Source organism: Schistocerca americana, chromosome 5 (assembly GCF_021461395.2).
Source record: "Schistocerca americana isolate TAMUIC-IGC-003095 chromosome 5, iqSchAmer2.1, whole genome shotgun sequence".
Taxonomy (NCBI): domain Eukaryota; kingdom Metazoa; phylum Arthropoda; class Insecta; order Orthoptera; family Acrididae; genus Schistocerca; species Schistocerca americana.
Genome location: NC_060123.1, coordinates 546,372,399 through 546,397,344, shown reverse-complemented (window position 1 = coordinate 546,397,344; position 24,946 = coordinate 546,372,399). Strand labels below are relative to the sequence as shown.

General features: G+C 41.6%; 1 protein-coding gene across 1 annotated transcript; it reads left to right on the top strand.

Moving 5' to 3' along the window:
- The first annotated feature begins 7,237 nt into the window (after positions 1-7,237).
- LOC124616519 (probable cytochrome P450 304a1) lies at positions 7,238-21,487 on the top strand. Its single transcript, XM_047144833.1, has 9 exons — positions 7,238-7,337; positions 10,157-10,405; positions 11,896-12,059; positions 14,283-14,576; positions 17,653-17,770; positions 18,221-18,401; positions 19,657-19,774; positions 20,348-20,489; positions 21,315-21,487. The coding sequence occupies exons 1-9, from the start codon at positions 7,238-7,240 to the stop codon at positions 21,485-21,487; spliced, it is 1,539 nt and encodes a 512-aa protein (XP_047000789.1).
- Positions 21,488-24,946: the final 3,459 nt, after the last annotated feature.

The following is a 24,946-nucleotide window of genomic DNA, read 5'->3' as shown; positions in this document are numbered from 1 at the left end:
GGAAGTCAAGAAATATTGCATCAGTCTGACTTCCTTGATTCACAGCTTTCAGCATGTCATGTGAGAAAAGAGTGAAATTATTTTTTGCATGTTTCTTTTTTTTTTTAATTCCATGCTGGATGGCATGCAGGAGGTCGTTCTGTTTAAGATATCTCCTAAGTTTGAGCTCAGAATATGTTCTAGAATTCTACAGCAGATGGATGTGAAAGATATTCCGGATCACTTACGATACCTTCTTGCAGACGAGTGGAAGTTGTGGATTCTTCCAAATATTTGGCACTGTTATTCTGTGCCGGCCGTGGTGGCCAAGCGGTTAAAGGCGCTACAGTCTGGAACCGCGCGGCCGCTACGGTCGCAGGTTCGAATCCTGCCTCGGGCATGGATGTGTGTGATGTCCTTAGGTTAGTTAGGTTTAAGTAGTTCTAAGTTCTAGGGGACTGATGACCTTAGAAGTTAAGTCCCATAGTGCTCAGAGCCATTTGAACCATTTTGTTGTGTAACTCAAACCATAGCCGTAGTATTGCGATGTGTCTGTCGTTTGTAGCAGACTCCATTTACGTTAAGACTTTTACAACGCCGTCAATAGGTAAATTTTCGTTGTTTTTTTTTCCTTTTATTCCATGACGTTTCCCGCTGTTTCAGTAATATACTGCTAAAAATTATACGTCATTCTGAATAGCAGTTCTCTTTGTACAGTGTTTTGAAACTGGAACTTCAGTTATAGACTCCCGTAAAGATATACGCAATATACGCTAGCTGACTGTTACAATTCCGCGAGATTACGTTCCAAGAAGAGTGCTCCCCCGCCTTCCAACTCACGTCTCACAAAATATTCGTTGCCACAAAATCAGAATAAAGCAGAGATCATACGGAAGATTGCCGACAGTCATTCTTCCCTCGCACCAGGTAAACGAAGAGGGAAAATTACAGCTCTGCCGGATGTATCCTCCAACATACACCGTAAGGTGGCTTGCGAAGTTTAGATGTAGATGGATCAGATGCGAAGTATAGTTTGTACCGTCCTGAGAGATTAACGTTGTGTTCCAGACTCCGACTTCAAACTGGGATATTTGTCTTTCAAGCCAATTGCTCGGCAGACTGAACTTCCTGGACACGACTCACTGCTCGCCCCGACATGAGAGAGGTACAGGCAGAGGTGAATCTCTCTATGCAGCTGTGGCCCTGAAGCTTAGCGTCAATGTTGTACTTAGGAACACATGATGTTTCTGCGTCGGTGTTTCAAACTAGTGACCGCTTGCTAGAGACCGCCATTTGCAGTTTTCCCGCAGTTTTTTCTGCTTTCGTTATTGTGAGGCATGACGTGTTTTGTGCAGCGTTTGTAAATATTTTCAGACCTATTGATTTAACTTTTCTACAATATTTTAAAGCTGCTTGGAAGACATTCGATCAGGAAGTAAACTCTTGGTTACAGTGTTATTATTTATTTACCAATGACTACTTTCGCCTGATTCAGACATCATCAGGCTGGCTGATATGTATATATTTGATTGGTGTCTATCCTGTCACACATATCCGACACAACAGGCACCATTTAAATATACACATTTCTGTAAGAGCACGACGGCTCCTTGACGTTTGTTTCAGTGAGGATGCATTAATATCGGCCGAACTCCTATAGAATATCCAATAGGACGTCTGTTCGGGCTCGCGTCCGGCCATTCTGGTTTAGGTTTTACCTAAATTGCCCCCCCCCCCTCCCCCCGCCCAGCGGTTCGAGTGCTGCCTCGGACATGGGTGTGTGTGCTGTCCTTAGCGTAAGTTAGTTTCAGTTAGGGTGTGTGTGTTGTCCTTCGCGTGAGTTAGTTTAAGTTACATTAAGTAGTGTGTAAGTGTAGGGACCGATGACCTCAGCAGTTTGGTCCCATAGGAATTTATCACAAATTTCCAATTTCTCTAAATCGCAGTCCCGGTCCGGCAGAAGTTTCCAACTTTCCATTGCATTACCACAATGCCGTGTGCCCATCCCTTCCCTTTCGTTCCCTATCCTCTATTTCATGTAAATGATATTATATAGTGTTACGCACATTAGGCACCGAGTGTACAAAACGTGCCAGCAAGTAACTTCTCTCGCTAAATATTCGGAAACATGGCATGGCGTCCTTGTTGAGTCATGCAACGTAATACAATGAATACAAAGCAGGATGACTGGATTACGTTGTATGTCTCAACAAGGACACCGCGCCACGTTTTCGAATATTTGGTGAGGGCAGTTATTTGCTGGGACGTTATGTATGCTCGGTGCCCAGTGTGCCTAGCACCATCTGATATTAGCCAACCTGAAGAGCCCGAATCAGGCGAAACGTGTCATTAGTAAATCTACGAGGGCTATTCGGAAGGTAAGGAACGATAGGTAGCGAAATGGAAACCACAGTCAAACTCAACACTGTTTTATTTGGAACAGTCAGCTACAAGTCCCAGCTACTTATCTCCGTAGTCGCCTATCCGACTTAAACGTTTCTCGTAGCCTAGTACCAACTTTCCAATACCCTCGTTATAGAAGGCAGCAGCCAGTGCTTTCCGCCAATTCCCTACGCTGGCCTAAAGCTCGTTGACTGTGACAAAATATTGTCTTCATAGCCAGCGGTTCATGCGAGCACAGATGAAACCCAGAGGGAGACAATTACGGGCTGTATTGTGGGTACTCAAACATTCCCAACTGAAAACGATGCAGGAGCTTCTTCATTGCCCCTGCAGAATGCGGCTGAAGAATTGTCTTGAAGAAAACGCATGACATGTATGTAATGCTGGCTGCATAGTTTCAGGCGAAATTTCTCACCAGGCCCTTGTACTTGGTGGGAGACACTATTGTTCCCGGTATCTTTATGTGCTCCCTGTGTGCTCAGAACTAAAAAGAACGACGTAACGCGATCGACGGGCATACTAGAGACGCTGCCCAACACATCTGTACAAAACTTCATCGGATTTTCACTGTGGTTTCCATTTCGCGACCGATCGTTCCTTACTTTCCGAACAACCGTTGTATAATTACTATACAATGGGGCCCATACCTGAGGGCCAGGTTGCGCTGCGCGCCTCCCCGCCCTCCCCCTACCTCTCAGGGAAAGGCAAAAACATAGTGTATTCAGCTGCTGTCAAGAAAATGATTTAAGAGTCGATATTACGCAGATTTTTACTATGGTCGGATCTGGATCTTCTTTATGGCTATTTACAAGTCGCGATTCGTCTTCCAAAATATTAAAAATTCTCCATACCCTCAGAGCGAGGAAACTCCCTACAAACTATCGTATGTGCGTCTTTGATGTAATATACAGACAAGTCGTAGTTTAACGTTATTTCCAAAAATCTCTAAAAGTTCGTGACAGAGTTCTGATTTTTTAAGTACAGTCTAATAAACATTCTGATGCTCACAGGCTGCAGATTTGTTAACATATATGGTTCATAAATACATACGGAGAGTCCATAATTAAAGTTCCAGTTATAAAATGCTGTACAGTGAGAACCATTGTTCAGAATAAAGTCAGATCTGAATAGCACATTTTTGATGCAGGGAGAAGCGTCCTGGAACAGAAGATTTAACGAACATTTTACCAACAGATGGCACTGTAGGCATCTTAACATAATGGTGTCGGCTGCAAATGACAGATCAAGCGCAATACGATAGCTGTGGTTTGAGTTTCACATTACGCCATCCGCCCTCTTCAGTGTACGTGACTGCACTAGTTCACCAGTCAACAGTTGTGGCACTATTAGCAATGCAAGCTCACCCACAATGAGTTGTGGCGCTGTTAGCAAGGTAAGCTCACCAACAATGGCATGGTCGCACGACACCGGATGGGAAAAGTCGGTTTTCAATTGTCCTGGGGCCAAAAACCACATAAAAGCAACGTGACATCGGTTTTTAGTTGTTCTGCGGCCAAAAACCGTATAAAAGGCAGAATGAAATTGGTTTCCAATTATGTTGAGACTGGAGCAAGGCATGTTAAATACTGTACACCGCTTTGTGCCACAAGTTGAAGCCGAGAAACAGCATGTTCCACAACAGATCAGAGTGTCTCTGGGATCATTTCCCCGATGTGAACTGAAAACTGTTTTTTGGAAGCTATGGTCAATTATTCAGTTACAGAATGTTGTGATGAGCAAAATTCTATTCTCGTTTAAGCCACACTTCTTCAGTGGTGCACCATCTTGTACCTTGAAGAAGAAGAAGCTCGTAAACTATGGAATATGTGATATACAGAAATCAACTGAGATTCTTTAAAGCATTAACATTTTTGCCGCTCTTGAAAATAATTTTATGTTTCGAAATGTGTTTAATTAGTAAATGGTTTTTGATATGCTCCTAATTATTTTCCTTTCATTTTGCTGATTATTGGTGTGTAGTAGATTAATAACATAAGAGGCAGACCATTAAATATAGTATTAACAAGATATCCTCGATTGTAGCACCTTTAAATATCAGTACAAATTTTTTCATAGGTAGATGATCATCTTGTACCTTGCAATACTCGTTCACATTTGGAAAAACTCTTGTTATTCAGAGTAATTTTTTGCAATTTCAGACAAGGGCTGTAGTACACGGGAATGCCATCATTTAAATATGGTGGCCGAGCGGTTCTAGGCGCTACAGTCTGGAACCACGCGACCGCTACGGTCGCAGGTTCGAATCCTGCCTCGGGTGTGGATGTGTGTGATCTCCTTAGGTTAGTTAGGTTTAAGTAGTTCTACGTTCTAGGAGACTGATGACCTTAGAAGTTAAGTCCCATAGTGCTCAGAGCCATTTGAACCATTTAAATACGACACTTCTATTACAGATGCGAAAGTTTGAAGAGATTTCGACTGTCTGCCCTACATGAAGAGAAGTTCAATACAGGCCGGACATTATCAGTGCCACTGAGGATGTACAAAGTGAAGTACATGCATGAGGAATCAAAATACTATGAGTTATTTCGTTGGATGTTAAAAACCAGATGTTATTATCCAGTACAGTTTCGAAATTTTCAAAGTCTGATATTATAAAAATAATTTATAGACAACGTGTTATTTACAGTACTGCCGATTCCTCTCCAGTACCATCTTTGAATTTAACACTGACTTGGGTAAACATACGAGGCGGTATCCAAAATTGCTCGAAATACAGGCCTACTATAAATGATTCATTCGTTTTCAAAGCTGTGTATTTTCCAAAGTATTACATTTACAAATATGACCGGTTCTTATATAGAACTGTAAACCCACCAGGTTTGCATTTTGCGCTCCACAAATATTTTGAGTGCCACTCTGGTCATGCGACACACATCCAGGAGGCAGTCATGTTCGTTTCATACCTTACATCATCCTAGTAATGGTTATCACAGCAACACTGAAGTGTTCTCTGAGTCTTGCCTATTTTCTTGGCAGTGGGGATACATAAAGACGGTCCTCAGTGAATCTCCACAGGAAACGATGACGTCGACCTGTGGGCCAAGGTAACAGAGCCACATCATCTTCACCATTATACCCAACCCGGCGATGCACAAGGTAGCAACGAGATTGTCCCGTTTTTTTGGAAGATGAAAATCTTGGAATCAACAGTCAGTTCTGAAAACAACCACAACTGACGTGTCAGTCTTCTCACAGAAGAAGGGCCACCCATACGACTTCGTCTGTAACACTGTACAGAAAACATTAACCTTCGGCGAATCTTGTTCGTGCGGCACAATTTCATGAGGGTGTTCGGTGCCCCGCACTCTCACATTCTGGCGATTAACCTGTCCAGATAAATGGAAGGTCGCGCCGTCGCTGATTATGAACTTGGAGGTGAAATGTTCATCCTCAAGTGCTTCCTGGATTGCAATGCAAAGCTGAAGGCGCCAGCCATAGTCTTACCGTTTTAATTTTGACACGAGCTACAGACGATACGGTCTGAAATGTAAGCTTCGTTGCAAAATATTTCACACAATTTGCTGCTGCATCCCAAAATCGTTGCTTGCGCGTACCTTTCTGTTTACAGACACAACCTGTGTCCAAAATTGTAGACACCAACGTAAAATGCTCTGTTTACTTGGCGATCCTTTTCCACAATTCCTTCTGAATAGACGCTGTGTTGTTGTAATAAATAAACATTTCGTATATTCCAGCACACAAATAATTCTTCGTCTCGCTTTGTCGCTGTTTTGTCAATTGTCGTCAAAATACAAGCTCGGTGCATTTACGGTTCTGTTCATGCATCGATGATGTGTGTACACGTAATACTTTGGGAAATATAGAATTTCGAAGACGAGTGGACCGCATATAGCAGCTGTGTACATCAATTAAAATTATTACGCCTTGCATCTATCTTACATCAATGAATCATGTTTACTATCTGAGTATATCAATTAAAATTATTACATCTTACGTAAATCTTAGATTCTACCATCACCTTCAAGGCTGTCTCGTAGGGAGTGAATGTAGAGACCTCAACGTCTGTGTCACTTTGGAAATGAATACTGGAAGTTAATATTTGCGAGAATGGAACTCCTGGAACGAAGGATATTATGGAGGGACGGCATAGTCATGGCTTATGGGATTGTTTCTAGGTGCTGGTGGAAAACTGCGAGGACGTGCCATGAGTCGTGTCTGGATACAAAGTCGGTGGAACATTGAAATGCAAAAGGCAAGGGTTCTGGGTTCGAATCACAGCTCGACTCATTGTTTTACACTACTAGAAAGTAATAAACAGTTCACATTTGGTTCAGAGTAAAAACTGAATCCGGAAAGAAGTGATTATCAGAGGAGGAGGTCGAGGTATTGACAGTCTGCTGAAGTCACAGTAAAACGTGGCAGGAACTCTCCCCAGCATGTTGGCTTTCAGAGTGGATGTCATTTACCCTGCATCTCAATTGTGCAGATTACACCTAAGATTTCCTGATGCTGTACCAGAGTACATGTATTTTTGTGAAATCATGCCGATCTGTCATCGCTGCAGATTCTTGTTGTTGTGTGATGACAGCAGGTTTCATTGGAGCACCTCTCTAGCGAGAGAGACGCTGAGTCACGACACGTGGCGGTGTGGGCGTGGCCTCCTACAGGCAGGGCATCGTTATCGCGGAGGGCCTCGTAGTTTGGGAAGCGGGCGTCGCGGTGCTTAAAAAGCTGCTGAGGGGGTCCATGTGGTCAGAAGACAGAAAGAAAGCAACAAAAACACTAGTTGTCTGCCTGTGAACCTAGCTTCATCGGCGAGCAAGACGACCTCCAGGGAAGATCCGAGAGAGCCTGAAGACAGAGACCTACCAGAATGTCGCCTCTCGCTCTTGTGTTGTCTGGTGTGATCGTGGTACTTCTGTTGTTCCTCCTCGTGAAGGCCGCATATTCCAGGCCTCACAACTTCCCTCCAGGTATATACCTCCTGCTATCTGTCCATACTAGCAAACTGATCAGTAAATCACAGCTCCCCTTTCGTCTGTTTCCCATGTGCTCACGCTGCATGCAACTAGCCGACTACTCTTCAGTGCCCAGTAACTTAGAGAGCTTACATACTCGTAGATAGTGTGTAGCCAACAATGGCTGCCATGTTTTTACCAGACTGATTATGGGATGTTCGTTTAGCTGGTTCGTAAGGTGAATTTCAGTCACTGTGAAATATGATAAGATCATACATAGGTTCTTTGCAAATATGTAGTTCCCTCTATGTGACCTGTCTGAGATGTCTCGCAGCACACAGTTCAGCACGACTTGAGAACAGTAAATGAATGACATAGTCTTTATGCTACTCCTTGTAGTGTACGAAATATTACTGCTATAGCTTTCAACCCCAGACAGCCATGGAGTGACCATGAAAATAACGTAACTCAAAACATAATTATTGTGGTTAGGGAGGCAAATATTTAGCATGAGACCGGCTAAACGGCTGAAACGACGTAGTACCCAAAATAATAATTGCAGTGGAAATAAATAACATCCACAGCAGGAAACATGTTTCTTTCAAAAAGATAGTGGGTGCTTCGTGTTAACGTTATCGTTCCTTTGTGTGAATATCTCGGTGCTTGTTTCTAACATTCTGTATGTGTTACAAATTGAAGTCACTCACCGCCGTGAAGGCAACTCTCACGAAATACCGCAGAAATTTTGATATGGTTATCTCTAATAGGTAGCCTGATTCACGAGGAAAGTTTGTGTGTATAATTTATTACCTCTACAATAGAGAAGTCCTACGGCCATATTCTTAGTGCTATCCGTGCAAAGTCGGCTGTCAAGCTATTAAATCCTTCTTAGACTTTCTGTAATACTTTTACATGGGTTTACTTTCCCAGTCTCACTAACGACATTCCAGTAGGCACTGTGTTTTTCTCTTCCCACAGCAAATTACTTCAGTTGGTTTTACCAAATCAAGTGTTTCTACTGTTTTTCAGTGTGTGGTAAAACAGGTTACACTTTCAAATTCATTTCGCCAGTGATGCACATATGAGAGGTAAAGTTGCGCTTTTCACAGTTGTTATAATACCACGTTTTATTGGTTCTGCACAGATACAGCACAGCTCCAATATCTTTTGCATTGCTCCTCCTGTCACGCATTGTAATTCATTATTAGAGATCATCTGTGTCTATGTATGGACAGTCACCCAGAGACACAGAAGTAAGTCAATATGTAGTCCAGTTGAGTGTGTTGCGGCCCTCGTCGTTCATGTCGTATAATAATGACCTTGTTGACAATATTAATAATAAGCTCACACTTTTCACAAATGATACAGTCACTTAAAATAAAGTTATACCTGAAAAGAGCTGCAGAAATATTCAGTCATATCTCGATAAGATTAAAATGAGACGAAAGATAGGCAACTTGATTGAGATATTCCAAAACGGAAAAAATAGTACTCTGTGACTCCAATATCAACGAATCACGATTGGAATCGGTCAACTCATAAAAGTACGTGCGAGCAGTAATTTTGGGGTGTCAAGTGGGATGAGCACATAGGTTCAGTCGTAGGTAAAGGAGATGGCAGATTTCAGTTCACTGGAAGAATTCCAAGGTAATGCAATTCGTCTACAAAACACTCGTGTGACCCAATCTAGAATATTACTGAAGTGTGCAGGACCTATATCAGGTAGGACTAACGGAAGATATTGAATCTATACAGGGAAGGGCAGCACGAATGATCACAGGTTTGTTCGACACATGGGAGAGTTCCATGGAGATGACTATGAAACTAAACTGGCATACACTTGCAGACAAACACCAACTATCCCTAGTAAGCCTACATACTAAATTTCAAGAACAAACTATAGGTGAATAATCTAGGAAAGTACTACAACCACGTGCGTATCGCTCAGATAGGTACGCGGAGACAAGATTAGACTCATCAAACCGCACCCAGAGGCATTTAAACTGTGATTCCACTCACTGGATGTAATGGTTTTTCTGCGACTTAATGCTATAATCAAAACAGGTCAGATCGCACACGTTATCAGAAGTCAATACTACAAAGAAGTTGATATTGTGATTCTCCCACAGTTCCTTACTAACATATCCTCGAAATCCTGCTCGCATAGTATAGGAAATGATGTCTTCTGGTTCACACTTCACTAATTTTCCAGTAACGTTAAACGCAATTTGCAAAATGGCTCTGAGCACTATGGGACTCAACTGCTGAGGTCATTAGTCCCCTAGAACGTAGAACTAGTTAAACCTAACTAACGTAAGGACATCACAATCATCCACGCCCGAGGCAGGATTCGAACCTGCGACCGTAGCGGTCTTGCGGTTCCAGACTGCAGCGCCTTTAACCGCACGGCCACTTCGGCCGGCCGCAATTTGCAATGAATATTCTTCCTGATCTCTCGCTGCATGTTTCTTCTCTATAGCGTATGAAAAGCCAGTGATAGTACTTATGTTTCTTGATGATTCTCAGTTCCAAAAAAATATAGCTGATTCTTGTTATGTTGTATGGGATCTAGGCTACTCCACCAACCAGACGTTTTCGATGAAAAGTGAGTGTCCTTCCCTGTGTCTCTTGTAACTTAATGAGGAGTTGTATGCTCCTGAAGCTGTGTATTGCGTTGCATAAGCCTGTACTGTTCACAACCGCAAACTTTTTGGATTTGTATGTCGTAGGAATAAAATGACACTACAAAATTCAGTTCTTGTCTGTACTCTCTCTAGCTCTCTCGCCGCTATCCGCTGTGTGGCTTATCTCATTCCCGGCATTGTATTTTACAGGCCCCCCTAGACTGCCAATATGGGGAAGCTACATCCAGCTGCTGCTGGAAAACTACAAGTTTCCGTACAAGGTGATGGATGCCTTCACGCGCCGCTACAACTCCAAACTGGTGGGCCTCTACTTTGGACCGCTACCCGTGGTGGTCATCAGTGATTATCAGGCTGCCAAGGAGGCCTTCAACAACCCTAGTCTGCAGGGCCGCATATCCAACATCGCCATCAAGCAGAGGATGCCCCATGAAGACCTCGGTAAGCACTGACGACTGTCGAAAGAAAGAAGATTAATATCAGTATACTAGTTTGTCCCTATTACATTTCCAGCTTCATGCTGAAGACATGATGAAATGTGCCACGCCTGGTGCTTACTTTTAACTTCAATCGCAAAAACGTACAGACTAAACAAAGCATGTTACAAATATTGGTCTTATGACCAGGTTGAAGCCGGCCGCGGTGGCCGAGCGGTTGTAGGCGCTTCTGTCTGGAACCGCGGGACTGCTGTGGTCACAGGTTCGAATCCTGCCTCGGACATGGGTGTGTGTGATGTCCTTAGGTTAGTTAGGTTTAAGTAGTTCTAAGTTCTAGGGGACTCATGACCTTAGATGTTAAGTCCCATAGTGCTCAGAGCCACTTGAACCAGGTTGAAATCAGAACACGCGAGCACTTTCTTTCTAAGTACTAATTGCGCCTGTCAGGTTTCTTCAATGCGTCGTTGAAATAAATTCAAGTTAATTGACGAGAGCTTCAATTATGTCTTTTGTTCTTGATATTTTGACCAGTTGATTTATCGCGTACGTTGACTATTATTACGTTGACTAGTTGTTGCAGGTCACCCACAACATTACTAATTAAGACTGCATTGTCAGTCGTCAGTCTGCTATAGGTTGTTGTCCTACTTCCCATTCACGAAAACTTCCATTTCCACATCGTCTTTGAGCAGATATACTGCATTCTGCGAGTCTTGTAGTGAAGGGATGATGCTGATAGATTGGCATGGATGCATAGCAGCCAGAACTTAAGCGCAATTAACGAAAATCTTTTGTGAGGCGAGTGTTATCAAAATGAAAGAAAAGCGGAAACACACACACACACACACACACACACACACACACACACACACACAGGGAAGTACGAAAATTGTATTGATAATCAGTTCTAAAATCTTATGATGAACATGAGAAATGCATTGAAATAATCTAAAATAACACAACTCATAGATGTGACTGGCTGATCGCTGTACTAAAAAGAGAATGATACAGCCGTGGATGGAAATCAGATGTTACACAAATGTGTACCGGTTTAACTGTATAGTTCGTCGTTAGCTAAAAATAGGGTAGGTCCCCACTTAGCTATTATTCTGCCTACTTGCCAAAATAAGAATCTCTCTTGTCAGAACATGAAGGGGATTCAGATAAAGTGTGGCATATACTTATCTATACGCCACGGGCTTACAGACTGGGTGTTGAAGTTGGGGGATGAAGCTGTGTGTCAGTGGCCAGCGTCCTAGTTGGAAGCGTGTCAGCATTACTTCATCCTACCAGAGCCACCAGCGTTTCGTACGCCACTGCCAGATAGTTAGCTTCACGCTCAGCATCTTGTAACAGTCTGCTGCAACACACCGTCTCCCACAGTGTCGAAGCATACTATATTCTTTGTAATCTCTCAGTACAAAATCATAAACGACATGCATAATGACGCTCAGTTCCATATGAATTGCTGAGGCTAGCTTCCATACTGTGCAGGTATAAACTTCAGAGTGGGCCCAGAGCTGATGGAGCAGCGTCGCTTCACGTTGAGGTACCTGCGGGACTTTGGCTTCGGACGGCGTTCCGATCACCTGGAGTCCGAGATCGAAGCGGAGATGACGGAGCTGGTGGAGCTCATCCGAGGAGATCGACAGGATGAGGTGAGTTTCAGGAACAGTCTTCCTTCCCAGTATCTGCTCGTGCTGTAGACAAGTAGCCTTGGCTACATTCGTGATGTTCTAGACATCTGATACATTCATGGTCATCTGTTTGATTACTGGAAAATTTATGAAACTTAATTACTGTAGTATGTATATATTGCACACGTTTGTGGCATTACCAATAAGTAGAAACACTAATGATCACAGCATATAAAATGACCTCCTGGGTAAAGTCGGAAGATCCAAGTGGCAGTTTGCAAATGCGACTCTTATAAGACAGGATTAATGGCCAAAACAGATTCAGGGAAGAGCAGTGCATTTCGTCACACGTTAGTTTGGAACTTCACTGTTAAAATTCCCGCAGTACATTCCTTTGAAGTGAACCAATGAACAGCCTCGTCCTACTTACATTTCTCAAAAATACCATCAAAGTAAAATCAGAGAGATTTGAGCGTACACATTCTTTGCCCCCATGTACCATTCGCGACTGGAACTGGAAGGAGTGGACGTGACAGTAGAACACAAAATACTCTCTGTCTCACAAAATGATGTGGCTTGCAGACTATAGATGTGTAATGTCTCCCAACATTAATTAGCGTTGCTCAGAGTCATTGCGTATATGATTATTTTTAAGAATCAGTGCAGTTAACTAACATTCATTCAGAGGTAAAATAAAACATCTAAATCATCATCGTCAGGTCGTAGCTTCAGTTTCCCGACTTCTGGTGACGACCCTCTTCCAACTGCTTTTTCGTTGTACAGAGTTTCTTCACCGATCCTATCTCAAAGAAGAGAAGTTTGGGGGACGTCCTTAACAATGTCGACCCGGCTTCACATTGACATTCAACATTTATTTTCCGTTTACATTCATTTCAAGGTATTTCTTGACTATCCTGATTTCTTCCACTAGTTCTACATGACTGTACCATATTAATATAGATCGGCAACATTTTACCATTACACTGAGTTGTACACATACGTCCACTCTATTACTTTCATTACTTACCTTATCCTGTTTTGTTCGTTTCAGCATGTATCTGACAAACTTCATTTCACTACCTTCACCAGCTCTGTCACTCAGAATTTCTTGGACTACATTTTTTTTTGCCACATATGAATTATCAGCAGCGAAGACCACTGCCTTCAGTTCCATTCTGGTCCTTTATCCTTTTCATGACATCGGCCACCAGAATGATGAAGAGTGTTGGAGACAATGCATCCGCTTTATGGACGCCACATTTTATCTCAGACCATTGGCTCTGTCCACTTCCTACCTGAACATTGCTGATACATCTTCTGTAGCGCACCTTCACATTCTCAATCACTACCATGGGTATATTCCTTCCCTCTAGACATTTCCAGATTCAAACTTTGTAGTAGAATAATATTGGATCTTTGGTTGACTTTAAGATTTATTCAGTCAGATTCGTTATATGTTGGCTACATACACATATGCCTGTTACTCTGATGAAATTGGCCTGTGTATAAAAAAATATGTCAAGTTAGTCAGTTTCATAACTGGAAAGATACAGACTGATTTGTATTATATTTTACTTATTCTGAATATCAGAAACAGGAATTGAGTGAACTCTGGACGACCAAAGAACCATAACTGGTCAGCTTCACTGTTGGAGAATTGTTGCTTCTTTATAAGACGACCGGAAAATCTGAAGCGTTCAGTTCACCTTTAAAATGATCACACACTGCAGCTGAGCCTGTCACAGAATCGGTGTTGGTCAGTTATAGAAGCAGCAGATAACAATTCACAGTAGGGACTACGTGAATTTTGCACCACAAATACAGTGGAATTGTATACAAACATGGAACTCAGAGTTCTGTTGTGTTCTGGGCCCTGAATTGGTGTAATGCAGGAGCTACTTGGATTCTGTTTTATTTTATTCTGGCGTTTATACAGTCTATGTCCAGCGTTCTGGAATAAATATAATCTGAAAAAATCGATTCATTTCTGTGACATAATTTACACCTCATATTTGAGTTCCTTCTAGCACAGTCACAACAACACAAAAGACTCTGCCTTACCCATGGGTCACGCGAAGCTCAGATTAGAAAACACATTATCGAAAGGTTATGCTGTTAGTAAGGTATTAGTCTGTCAGAGAGCTGTGTGGCCCTTTCCTGTTTATGAGTATCCAGTTCTATGTGTAAGTGAAGTACATAGTGCTGAAGTGGTTCCTTTGTGTGTGGCTGGTGACGTTTCGACAGGTTGTGGTGCAGTCGTCATCAGGAGGAGACTGCAGCCGGCGCGTGCTGCTGCCTGATGCACTGTTCCCCGGCTTCATCAACGGCTTCATGCCGGTGGTGGCGGGCAGCCGGCTGCCGCGCACAGCAGATGGGGTGTGCCGCTACCTGGGGCACGCAGGCCTGCAGACGGCCAGGGCTGGAGACGCCACAGGCGGTTTCCTCACGCTGCACTCCGCACTGGCGTCCATCGCGCCCAAGATGTCCGGCTATCACGACACGGTCGAGTCCGCCGAGAAGATTCTGGCATACTTCCACGTGAGTACCCAGTAATGTATTTGATTGCAGAAGCAAGATTTTTGAAAGTAGATCTAAGCTTACAGCTGCCTTTAACTATTATATAAAAGGGAAACTGCGGCAATGCCAGAAGACTGTAGCGAATTGTAGAACGACCTGCAGAGGATTGACGGTTGAAGAAGGAACTAGAAGTAAATTAACATAAAGAAATCTATATCTATGATGATTACTTTGCAATTCGTGCTTAAATGGCTGGATTAGGCTTACAGAAAAATTTTCGGACAATTTTTCTGTCATACCACTTTCGCCCATGGAAGCTATGATCGCTGTTCCTGTGTGATCTCTGAGGTATCGAATTTTATCATGATGGCCATAGCACTGTGTGTTTCCAGGAATCAGTGAAATATTATGGCACTGAAAGGAGAAGGTTGGTAACTCAAATACTGTGTTGTGAACAGTTCTCACTTCAACCAAAAACGGATTTATTTTAATGATTGATACCTCAACTGCCTTTTACACGTATCAGTGAGAATCTCGGCGCCCATTCTGTAATAATACAAAAAGAGCTCCCATTTTTCGAACATTTTGGTCTCTCTATCAATACCATGCGTTAACGATCTCATACTCTGAAGCGACACTCACAAGAGGACAAACAATCGTAATGTAGGAAGTCTCTTTCGTGGATTTGTTGCTATTTCTAAGCCAATAAAACCAATCTTTGGTTCACTTTCCCCATAACTGTTTCTGTGAGACTGTTCCAATTTCAGCGGTTTGTAATTATAATTCCTAGGTACTTAATTGAATCTGTTGCTCATAAATAGGGGAGGAAAACCGAAACTGTTCAATTACACTGCTGTTGACTTATCACTCTAATCAGTAACTGCCGCAAAGTACCTAGGAGTAACCATCTGCAGTTACATAAAAGGGAGTGACCATATAAAACAAATGGTAGGAAAAGGCAGATGTCACTTTGAGGTTCATTGAAAGAACCTTGAAACAACATTCTTAATACACAACACAAATGGCTTACAAAACTCTTGTTACACTTATGCTTTAGTATTGCAAATTGGTCTGGTGTCGTTGCCAGTTTGGGTTAACAGAATTGGTGGATAAGATACGAAGAAGAGTGGTACGTTTCGTCACAGGTTCGCTTAGCAAGCATGAGAGAATTAAGAAAATGCTCAACAAAGTCAATGGCAAAAGCTACAAGAGAGGCGTTGTGCGTAACGGAGAGGTTTGCTGTAAAAGCTTCGAAAACATACGTTCCGGGAATAGGAAGGACAATATATTACTTTCTCCCACATATGTCTCGCAAAATGACCACAAAGTGGAATCTAAGAATTTAGGGGTCATATGGAGATTTATCAACAACCCTTCTTCCCACATGCCTCTTGTGAATGGGATATGAATGAATGAAAAGATAGTAGTACCAGAAATGGCATTCGCCAAACACCACAATGTAGCTTGTGGATTGTAGATGTCGAATGTTCTGCGTGAAACAGTTGAGTTTCCTGCCAAGAGCTGCTTCTGCTTAGCTGATAGACTTTATTTTGCGTATGCCCAACACGGAACTAGATTCTTCCCTGTTTTCCAAATCCCTGAAGAAAAACTTTGCCCTGAGACACTGATCAGAAAGATGAAGCAGGTTTTGCTAAAAGAGCGGCTAATACAGATTTGAGAAGCGATAGTCCTCAGCAGATTATGTTCCTGACGCATTTGGTATTATTCATGTCTCTCAATACAATACTTTCCTCTGTTCACACGCCAAAACAGTGTCAACCTAACTGACAAGATTCACAACAATTTCGACATTAGTACTATGTTAACATTCCGGCAATAAATCGCATTAGCATATTTTCTGTTCCTAAACGTAATTGAAACCCTATATCTGAAAGTGAGCATTATTTTGACGTGTAGCAAGCTGATAGAGCATCGTAGATTAGAGCTTCTGCATTCAAATTTTTTAATGTGTGTGACTAAACTCTCAAAATACCCCAGCAATCTGAAACCACTAGAAAAGGAAACACATTTTTTTTAAAGTTAAGAGATAATATACCATCTAACGGGAAACATTTAGATACGACTTAAATTTGCAAGAGGCTTTCCAATTAATTTCTGAAATGGTTATCTGTATGTAAGGAAACACAGTCAGATCTGTAAAACATTCGTATCATTTTAACCAATTGCTCTGCATTTCCAAATTCCCATGTGTTTCCCTACTTTTGTCAACTCTCGTCATACAACTGACGGGTGATTATCTTCTTACAGGTACTTCTTCAATAGGTTTTCTTCTCTTTATCTTACGTTTTTAGTTCCATAAATTTTTGAATTTTTTGAATCCAAACCGTTGATTTTCATTTTCTAATTCTGAAATTTTACCCAAACACCTGAAGTTCCGTGAACGAATGACTCATTGAAATGTACGAAATCGTCAGTCATGAACTATTCAAGTTGCTAATTATAAATTATTCCTCAGAAGTGTGCGCCTCATAATTAAAGGGAGAAAACAAGTCGTGGTTATGAATATTTTTGCCACTATGCATTAACTTTTCTTTAGGTGCTCGTGCTCAGAAATGTGACGCTAAAATTTGTTCCTCATATTAAAAGCTTTCTATCTGTGTTGCCATGACTGTCTAAAAGACTTGCAGGCTGCAGAATTTGATTAATAATCGCCTGTCATAAAGGAGAGAACACAATCCATGTTGGCACATATTTGCCTCTAAACAGTAGTTTATTTTAGCCACAGCACCCCTTTTCTGCCTGACAAGGAAGTGTACCTGCCCATTGGTCATCCGTTTAGTTCTTCGGCTTGTCAGTACAGAACCACAGACAAATGCTAGGACGCTATTTCTACTACAAGTCTATGGACCCAAGGAAACTTAAACAGACAGGAGATGCACTGCTCACGAATCGCAGACAATACATCGGTAATAGAATTATTACAGTTTGAGCAGTACGTTTTGCGTTCTCTGTATGTGACATATTCCTTGTATGTCAATGATAATGGACTTGATGCCGACAACGTAACATAACGTGAAAGAAATTTTTCTCCTGTGACCCAAATTTCATATAAATGATTAAGTCTGTCTTTTTGCAGCAAGTGATCAAGGAACACGAGAAGACATACTCTGATGATCACATGAGGGACTTCATTGACAGATACCTGAAAGAAATAAAGGAGAAGAAGAAGGCGGGTACTGATACTGTATATACCAGTAAGTAAACAAGAGGAAACTGTATCTCATTCACTAATGCACTTGCTCGTATTTCTGTTTGGCTCTTCCTTGAAGCATACAAGTTACTTGTCTTAAAAATGTCAGAACTCATTGATGGTTCGAGTGGGGGAAGTAAAAGTGGAACTTAGTGAGTGTGGATAGCCTTCACAAAGACTGTTGCTATTGCTGTGGCTGTTTTGGTTTATGTTGTATGGTGTTTGTTAACACGCTATTGTCGCGAAAACATTTACTGTCCTCATGGTGTTTGTTAACACGCTATTGTCGCCAAAGCATTTACTGTCCTCATGGGCCTCTTTCTCAACAACCATTATCATAACCTGAAGATGAGTTGATACACGAACTTAGAAGTACAAATATTTAGTATCACCATCCAACACAACACAACATTTAATATCTCGAGTAAATCGCAGCAGGTGTCTGTCTTTGCAGTTGATCAGCTGGGCGTCACCCTGTTCGACACCTTCCTGCCGGCCTCCATGGTTCAGTCAACGGTTCTCTCCTGGGCCCTTCTGTACGTGGCCCACAATCCAGAGGCACAAAGGCGAGCGCAACTCGAACTGGACACCGTCGTGGGGAACTCCAGGCTTCCCAACCTCAACGACCGCCCTCGGTGAGTGCCCAACACGTGCATCACCAACGGCTCACGGGTACTGGCCAAGTCATATCGGGCGCTGTTGGGGTTGAGTAACCTACAAGTGTTGCTTGGATTTCCGTTTGGAACAAGTTTCTCGACTAAATTTTGGTATCTCCTTAATCAAATCTAACACATCTTTACTGCAGCTCTTCAATATAATTTCTACGAAGAGTGCAGGTATTATACACAATCACATTCACGTTTCTGATGATGGGTGGATAGCAGAAGAGTCTGAATCCCATTTATGACATGTAGCCTATTGATCCTATTAGCACCAGGGGTGTTTCTTTACAATCATTTCCAGTAGAGAAATCACCATCACACATTGTGAAGTGTTTTGCGTATTAACCACAGACATGGCAGACAGTCTGATGATCAAGAACTGTATGACACTATCTATTCGTGATTCACAGAACGTGACATTTGTGGCACACTCAACCCTCCAATTGGAATAGTTGGACAAATGGCTATCCAGTCTTCCAGGTTTAGGTTTCCCACATTTGCCTATGTTTCTGTAAGCCAAAATATGAAAACCGTCCTTTGACAAAAGACCTGTCTGAGCTGCTGCCCATCACTAATGATGGCACTGCCGATGGGGCGTTAATCCTTCCTTTTCTCTCCCAGACTAATTCTAGGGATGCAAATTTTTCATGAGTTTGATTTTTAATACAGTTACTCCTGATGTGCCTACCACTGCAGTTGAACTACCATGGGAACGCAAGTGACGAAAATGAAAAGGATTAATTGTTGTCGAATTAATTCCTGAATATTCTGTTCTCTTGACATTACAGAATAAGCGTGTCAGGATGAATATGGAATAAAATATTCTGTCTATCCTTAGAAACGTATACAACCAGAATCTTGTAACCACCCACGTCCATCTTCTACTACAGACATAACTGCTAACGAAATTAGGATTGCTGATTTAATAAATTTTGACGCCAAGAATATCACATACCACAATTTGTGTCACAATTGATATATCAAAATACAGTATTTTTCCAGTGTTTACATTTCATATACATGAAAATATGTTATGTTACTGCACACAGAAAAATACTTTGACACATTCAGATGTTTCAGTGTACCACCAAACTCATATATGTACTCCAATTACCGATCATTTGTCAAAGGGAGCTCTTTGAGTAATTGAATATTATGCTGATGAGAAAGTTCACGTGCAGTGCAGATCGTTTTGTTTTGGATACTAACAGCAACCTGCTGTCTGCAGCTTACCATACACGGAGGCCATTCTGCGGGAGACGATGAGGATACAGACGCTGCTGCCGATCGGGATCCCACATGCTGTTACAGAGGACACAACCCTACAGGGCTACTCCATACCAAAGGTCAGTTAGATACCTTTACTTCCTGTTGCAATTCTCCATATAAAATGTCAGGAAATCTCCCTCCGTGTTGGTTTTTCTCCATACCAAAAGTAAGCTGGGTCCCTCTATTCCATACCAAAAGTCAGTCGTGATCCTGTATCCCCTGTTGGGAATCGTCTTTCCAGTGGCCAGGAGGGAACCTGTAGAACCTGCTCGAATACTCTGTACCAGCTATCAACTAAGAACCTCTACCTGGAGTTCTCTATATCATAGGTTAATTGGCCCCGTTTAGGTCCCATTGGGATACTCCATATCAAATGGCAGCTGTGAGCCTCTAGCTTCTGATATCTGATCAAGGAGGACAATGTCTGTAACAGATTTTGCAGTGGCGACTACAAGTTTTCTAATTAATTGAAAAGGCCGAGGGAGTAGAATGCATTATAAACATTAAAGATCGAAACACATCATACCTAGTTTATTAATTTGAAATTTGAGCCACTTATTAGTATTTCTACAGCAGTAATGTATGTATGATTCCTCTATATGCCACAGAGCCAAAAATTTTTCAATGCTGATTGGTATATTGTGCTGCAGGGAACTGTGGTGGTAGCCAACTTATGGAGCATGCACATGGACAGGGGTGTGTGGAAAGATCCAGAGAACTTCAGACCAGAGAGATTCCTCAACAGCGATGGCACTCTCTGCACCAGGGATCTCACTTTACCCTTCAGCACTGGTATGTGTTACCATGCCCTGATTATTTACATTCATAGTACACGAACGTTTTTATCTGTGCCATTAATGTTACTACATATAACCTCTATCGATTGGAAACTTTGTCAGTTTATATTACTACTTACAATGGTGTTATGAAAGTTGATCAGCACATGTTTGGCTATTTTACCACACAAAAAGTGTAAAATAAGAATGTAGGCTTACGTATCTGGAGTTCATTTTAGTAACATAGTTTTGGGTGTGTAACTGTAAGTATGTTATGGTGAAGGATATCCCTAGTAGCTGCTGAAACATTGGTAATTACTCTATATATGACGTTGTGACATACCAATAAGGAGTTTATTGAAAAGGGCAAGAAATGGTTCATTTTGATCTACCTTTCTCGCACAGAACTGAAATATACTGTTTTTCTGTGTTTCTGAAATTAAGCAAGGTTCATTCCCCAGAGCACCACAAAATAAGCTTTTGCAGAGTCGTATTAGCAGTTTCTTCTGTTACTATCCTCTAATCAGCTCAATTGCAATATTTGCAACACTTGCAAGAAGTTTCAAGTCTACTCAAAGGAAGTTAAATGGAAAGTCATTCACTTAGATAAGACGTGGAAATGGACCAAGTATTAAGCGCTATGGGACTCTGTCAGTGATTTCTCGATACTCGCTAAAATTTTGTTCCCTAACACAACTATTAATTACTATATTTCGCTTTATTTTCGTTGAGTATGATCCGACTAGTTGCGTATACCAAAATTAATTCCATACCACCTGCGTTTTAATTTTAACTGTCTCTCCATTCCTGTCAGCTAGCAAGTGTTTATATGTGCTTACAGGCAAGCGGGTATGCCCCGGGGAGACGTTCGCTCGGCAGAACATGTTCCTCATGCTGGCGGCGCTTCTGCAGAACTTCTCGGTCCGGGCGGACAGCCTGCCGCCTCTCCGCTGCAACATCCCGGGAGCCATCGAGACACCGCCTGCCTTCTGGGCCCAGTTCGAGCCCCGATGAAAGGACTTGCCCCTTCAATACTCTTAATGTATTGGATTCTCCCATTCTGAGATTGTTGCCATACAAGACATTGTTGCCTAACTTATGACCAATGCTATAAAGCACAAATAATTTACATATTGCACTGTGATACTTATAAGACGTAGGACTTGGTGGACATGGGAGTTAGTAATAATTATTTTGTTACCTTTGTTTAGCACAAAGCTCTGTATAGCACTGCGAATTGCCATCTCACATGTTGATTCCTTGAAGACTGACTTATTATTATCTACCAATTACTCTATAAATATGTACAGTATTTATTACACAAACTTTATTTATTTTATTAAAAATATTTTCATTATAGAAGTTCTGGTGTTCGTTATTATCCTTGTGTCCCTGTCAGATAATATACATCGGCATATACACATACGTTCACATCCTTACTCTCAAAACCACTGTTAAATGCATCGCAGAGGGTACTTGAACTATATCACGCATTTTTTTCGCCCACTCCATTCGCGCATGAAGTGAAGGAAATATGGTTGCTTAAATGACGCTGGGAAAGCTGTGATTAGTCTAATCTTCGCTTTGCAGTCCCTACGACAGGGATACTTAAGAACTCTAGGATATTCCTAGATTTCTCTCGAAATAGTAAGTAGGCTTTTGCAGTTTAATATGTATGGACACGTCTGCCAGTTAAGGTTTTCAGAATATCCGTTGGGCTCTTCCAAGGATCTAGCAGATGTGTGTATATTCGTCCTACCATTCTTTCTGTGCTTTCAGTACGCCCTGGGATGGGTCCTATAAACTTGAGCAATATTCTGCTACGAGACACACGAGTTTTGTGTAAACAAACTCTGTTGTATACTGAAGTGCATTTTCCCAGTATCCTTCCAATGAATCCAAATCAACCGACTATTTTCTATACGTCTGCGGTCATTTCGTTTCATATTCCCTGAAATTTTACATCCAGAATTTTGTATGTCTTAACTGAACCATATTGTGACGCATCAATATTGTAATCACACGCTGCCGCATTTTTTCTATTTTTTGAACTGCGCGATTTTACATAACCTCTAGTAGATATGGAGATGTTTCATGTAATAACTGAGTCATATGCTGGTTGGATAACACGAGATGTTTACCGTAGCGCAGCTCACATGCGATACACCGCGGTGTATTGTGTATTGACAAAACCATAGATTAACGAACGAATAAAATGCACTGAGGTATATAATTAATGGATAATTGGGGATGAAATAAGAAAAACATAACGAAAGGAAATAACATAATGATATGTTATATAGAGCCATTTTGGGAAATGAGGCGAACTGCAGGAAGAGATGCCTGAGACGATAACCAGCAAAAAGATCATATGGACATACCGCCGGAAATGCGTTCCAAAAGAGGCACACCCACTTGGAGTGGGAGATAAAAAGATCTTTTATAGAATAGGTTTTAATGATAGAAATCACACGTGAGACACACCAGCCGAGTGGCAATATTCTGTCTGTACTACATTTTAGCTCTATTGTGTAAGTGACTAGTGAATCGTTAGCACTGGTTCATCTCAATGTATGGGTGGAGATTATTGGCGACCACCTCGTGGGACCAAGCATCCTTCCACAACGCCACACAGGCGAGGCATATCTGCATTCCCTGTGAGCTATGCAGACTCTCCTGCTGGAAAACGTGCCTATGGTGCTACGAAGGGTAACATGACTGCTACATGTTAGTGCTCCAACTTAATTACACATTTCTGTGCGGAGCAATCTCAACAGCTTCTACGTCTACCTCCTACTAACGCTGAACCGGCGCTGGTGACTCCACTAAAACGTTAGTCAGGCAGAACATTCCCATCTGCCTGGTATGTTTTCATTGAAAGCAATACTGCTGAAGACTTTTTATCTCCACCTTCAGGTGGGTGTACCTCCGTTGGAACCAATTACTGGCCATATGCTCTTATACATTTTTTGCTACTTATCCTCTCAAGAACAGTTTCTACATTTTGTCCCCATTTAGTATAGTCACTCCAGATATCCAATGTAGCACGTTAAGTCACAGTTCTCCACTGACTCCGTTCCCCAAATACTAACATCTCCACTACCCTGCGGATAGCCTCTTGTGGTAGTCTTTGGATTTCTTTAGTGGAAATAACAGTGACAACTAAAGCTTGAGTAAATCCTGGAGGAGTGTTCAGATAGAATAACGGTTAAGGCGGCTGCTACGCAATTAGCGGAAAATCTGGGATCAAGACCCGACCTGGCAAGAAATTAACCAGTCTCTGAAAAGCCCTGCGTATATGTCGTCGTGTGTTCAGCATAGAACTGAAAAGATACTGCAGCTAGATCGGCTTGGTTTTAGACCCCGTTACCAGTAGCGATCCAACCCTTAGCAATGCACGGAAGAATAGAGACAACTGAAGATACCTGAATCTGTCAACTAGAATATTCCGTCTGATCACAAATGTCTTGCAAACATAACATTACCAGTCGCGCCCGCAGAGAGAATGGGGAATTCCGAGACTAATTTGATTCCTGACGAATAAGCGACATATCGTAGTAAATAAGGTGGCAGTTTGAACCATTCAAAATTTCATGAAACAACAGGAGAATGCATGGTTTCCTTTAGTTGTAGAAACTATTCTCGTACAATATCAATACAAAATGTTGATATTTTTGTTTCAGTAGCCTTAACATGTCGAAGCTAACAACAGTAAGTGACGCGACAATGACAACAAGCAGATGGCTCAACAGTTTATTTTCAACATGTTAACATTCTTGAGCAACACTACGGCGTTTCTTTGCTAGAGATGAATGCATTGTTAGCTCTTGCTAACATTAGAAGAAAGAACTATGTAATAAATTGAAGTTAAATAGAAACATCTAAAATGTGACGTAGAATCTTAAATGTCATCATCTTTGGAAAATTAAATAAAGGACAGTATCTGTTTGACGAAAAAGGCTAAAAATTTACATTTCTATAGTCAGATTATTCGGGATTTTAGTACTTGTGACTTAAGTACTTGTGAACAAGGAGTAGCTCAGGAGGAAAGAAAGATTTAATGTCAATAAACGACGGGCATTGGTAATGAGATACAATAAAACGAAATGAGGCTGCCAGTCGAGTGAGTGACGAAACTGTTACGTGTTTTTTTTTTTTTTTTTTTTTGTTTGTGGTTTTAGGGCGCAAAACTTCTATGGTCATTAGCGCCCAAAAAAGAAACTGTTACGTGTGTACACGGTCCTATAACCCTTAAACCCTACCTGGGGTACTATAGTATCCCATGCTATGTCGATTTCCCAATTATTGAAGCGAGTTGGCAGCACTGACTTATAATAGGTGATTAACCATATAAACTGGAAACGTGTGTTTTTGTTTGAGATATAGCACCCTTTTTGTTATTCTCAAGACGATTGTTGGGTTATCACAAATTGAATAGCGCTAACCAAACAAAGAAATGGTCACGAACGTTAG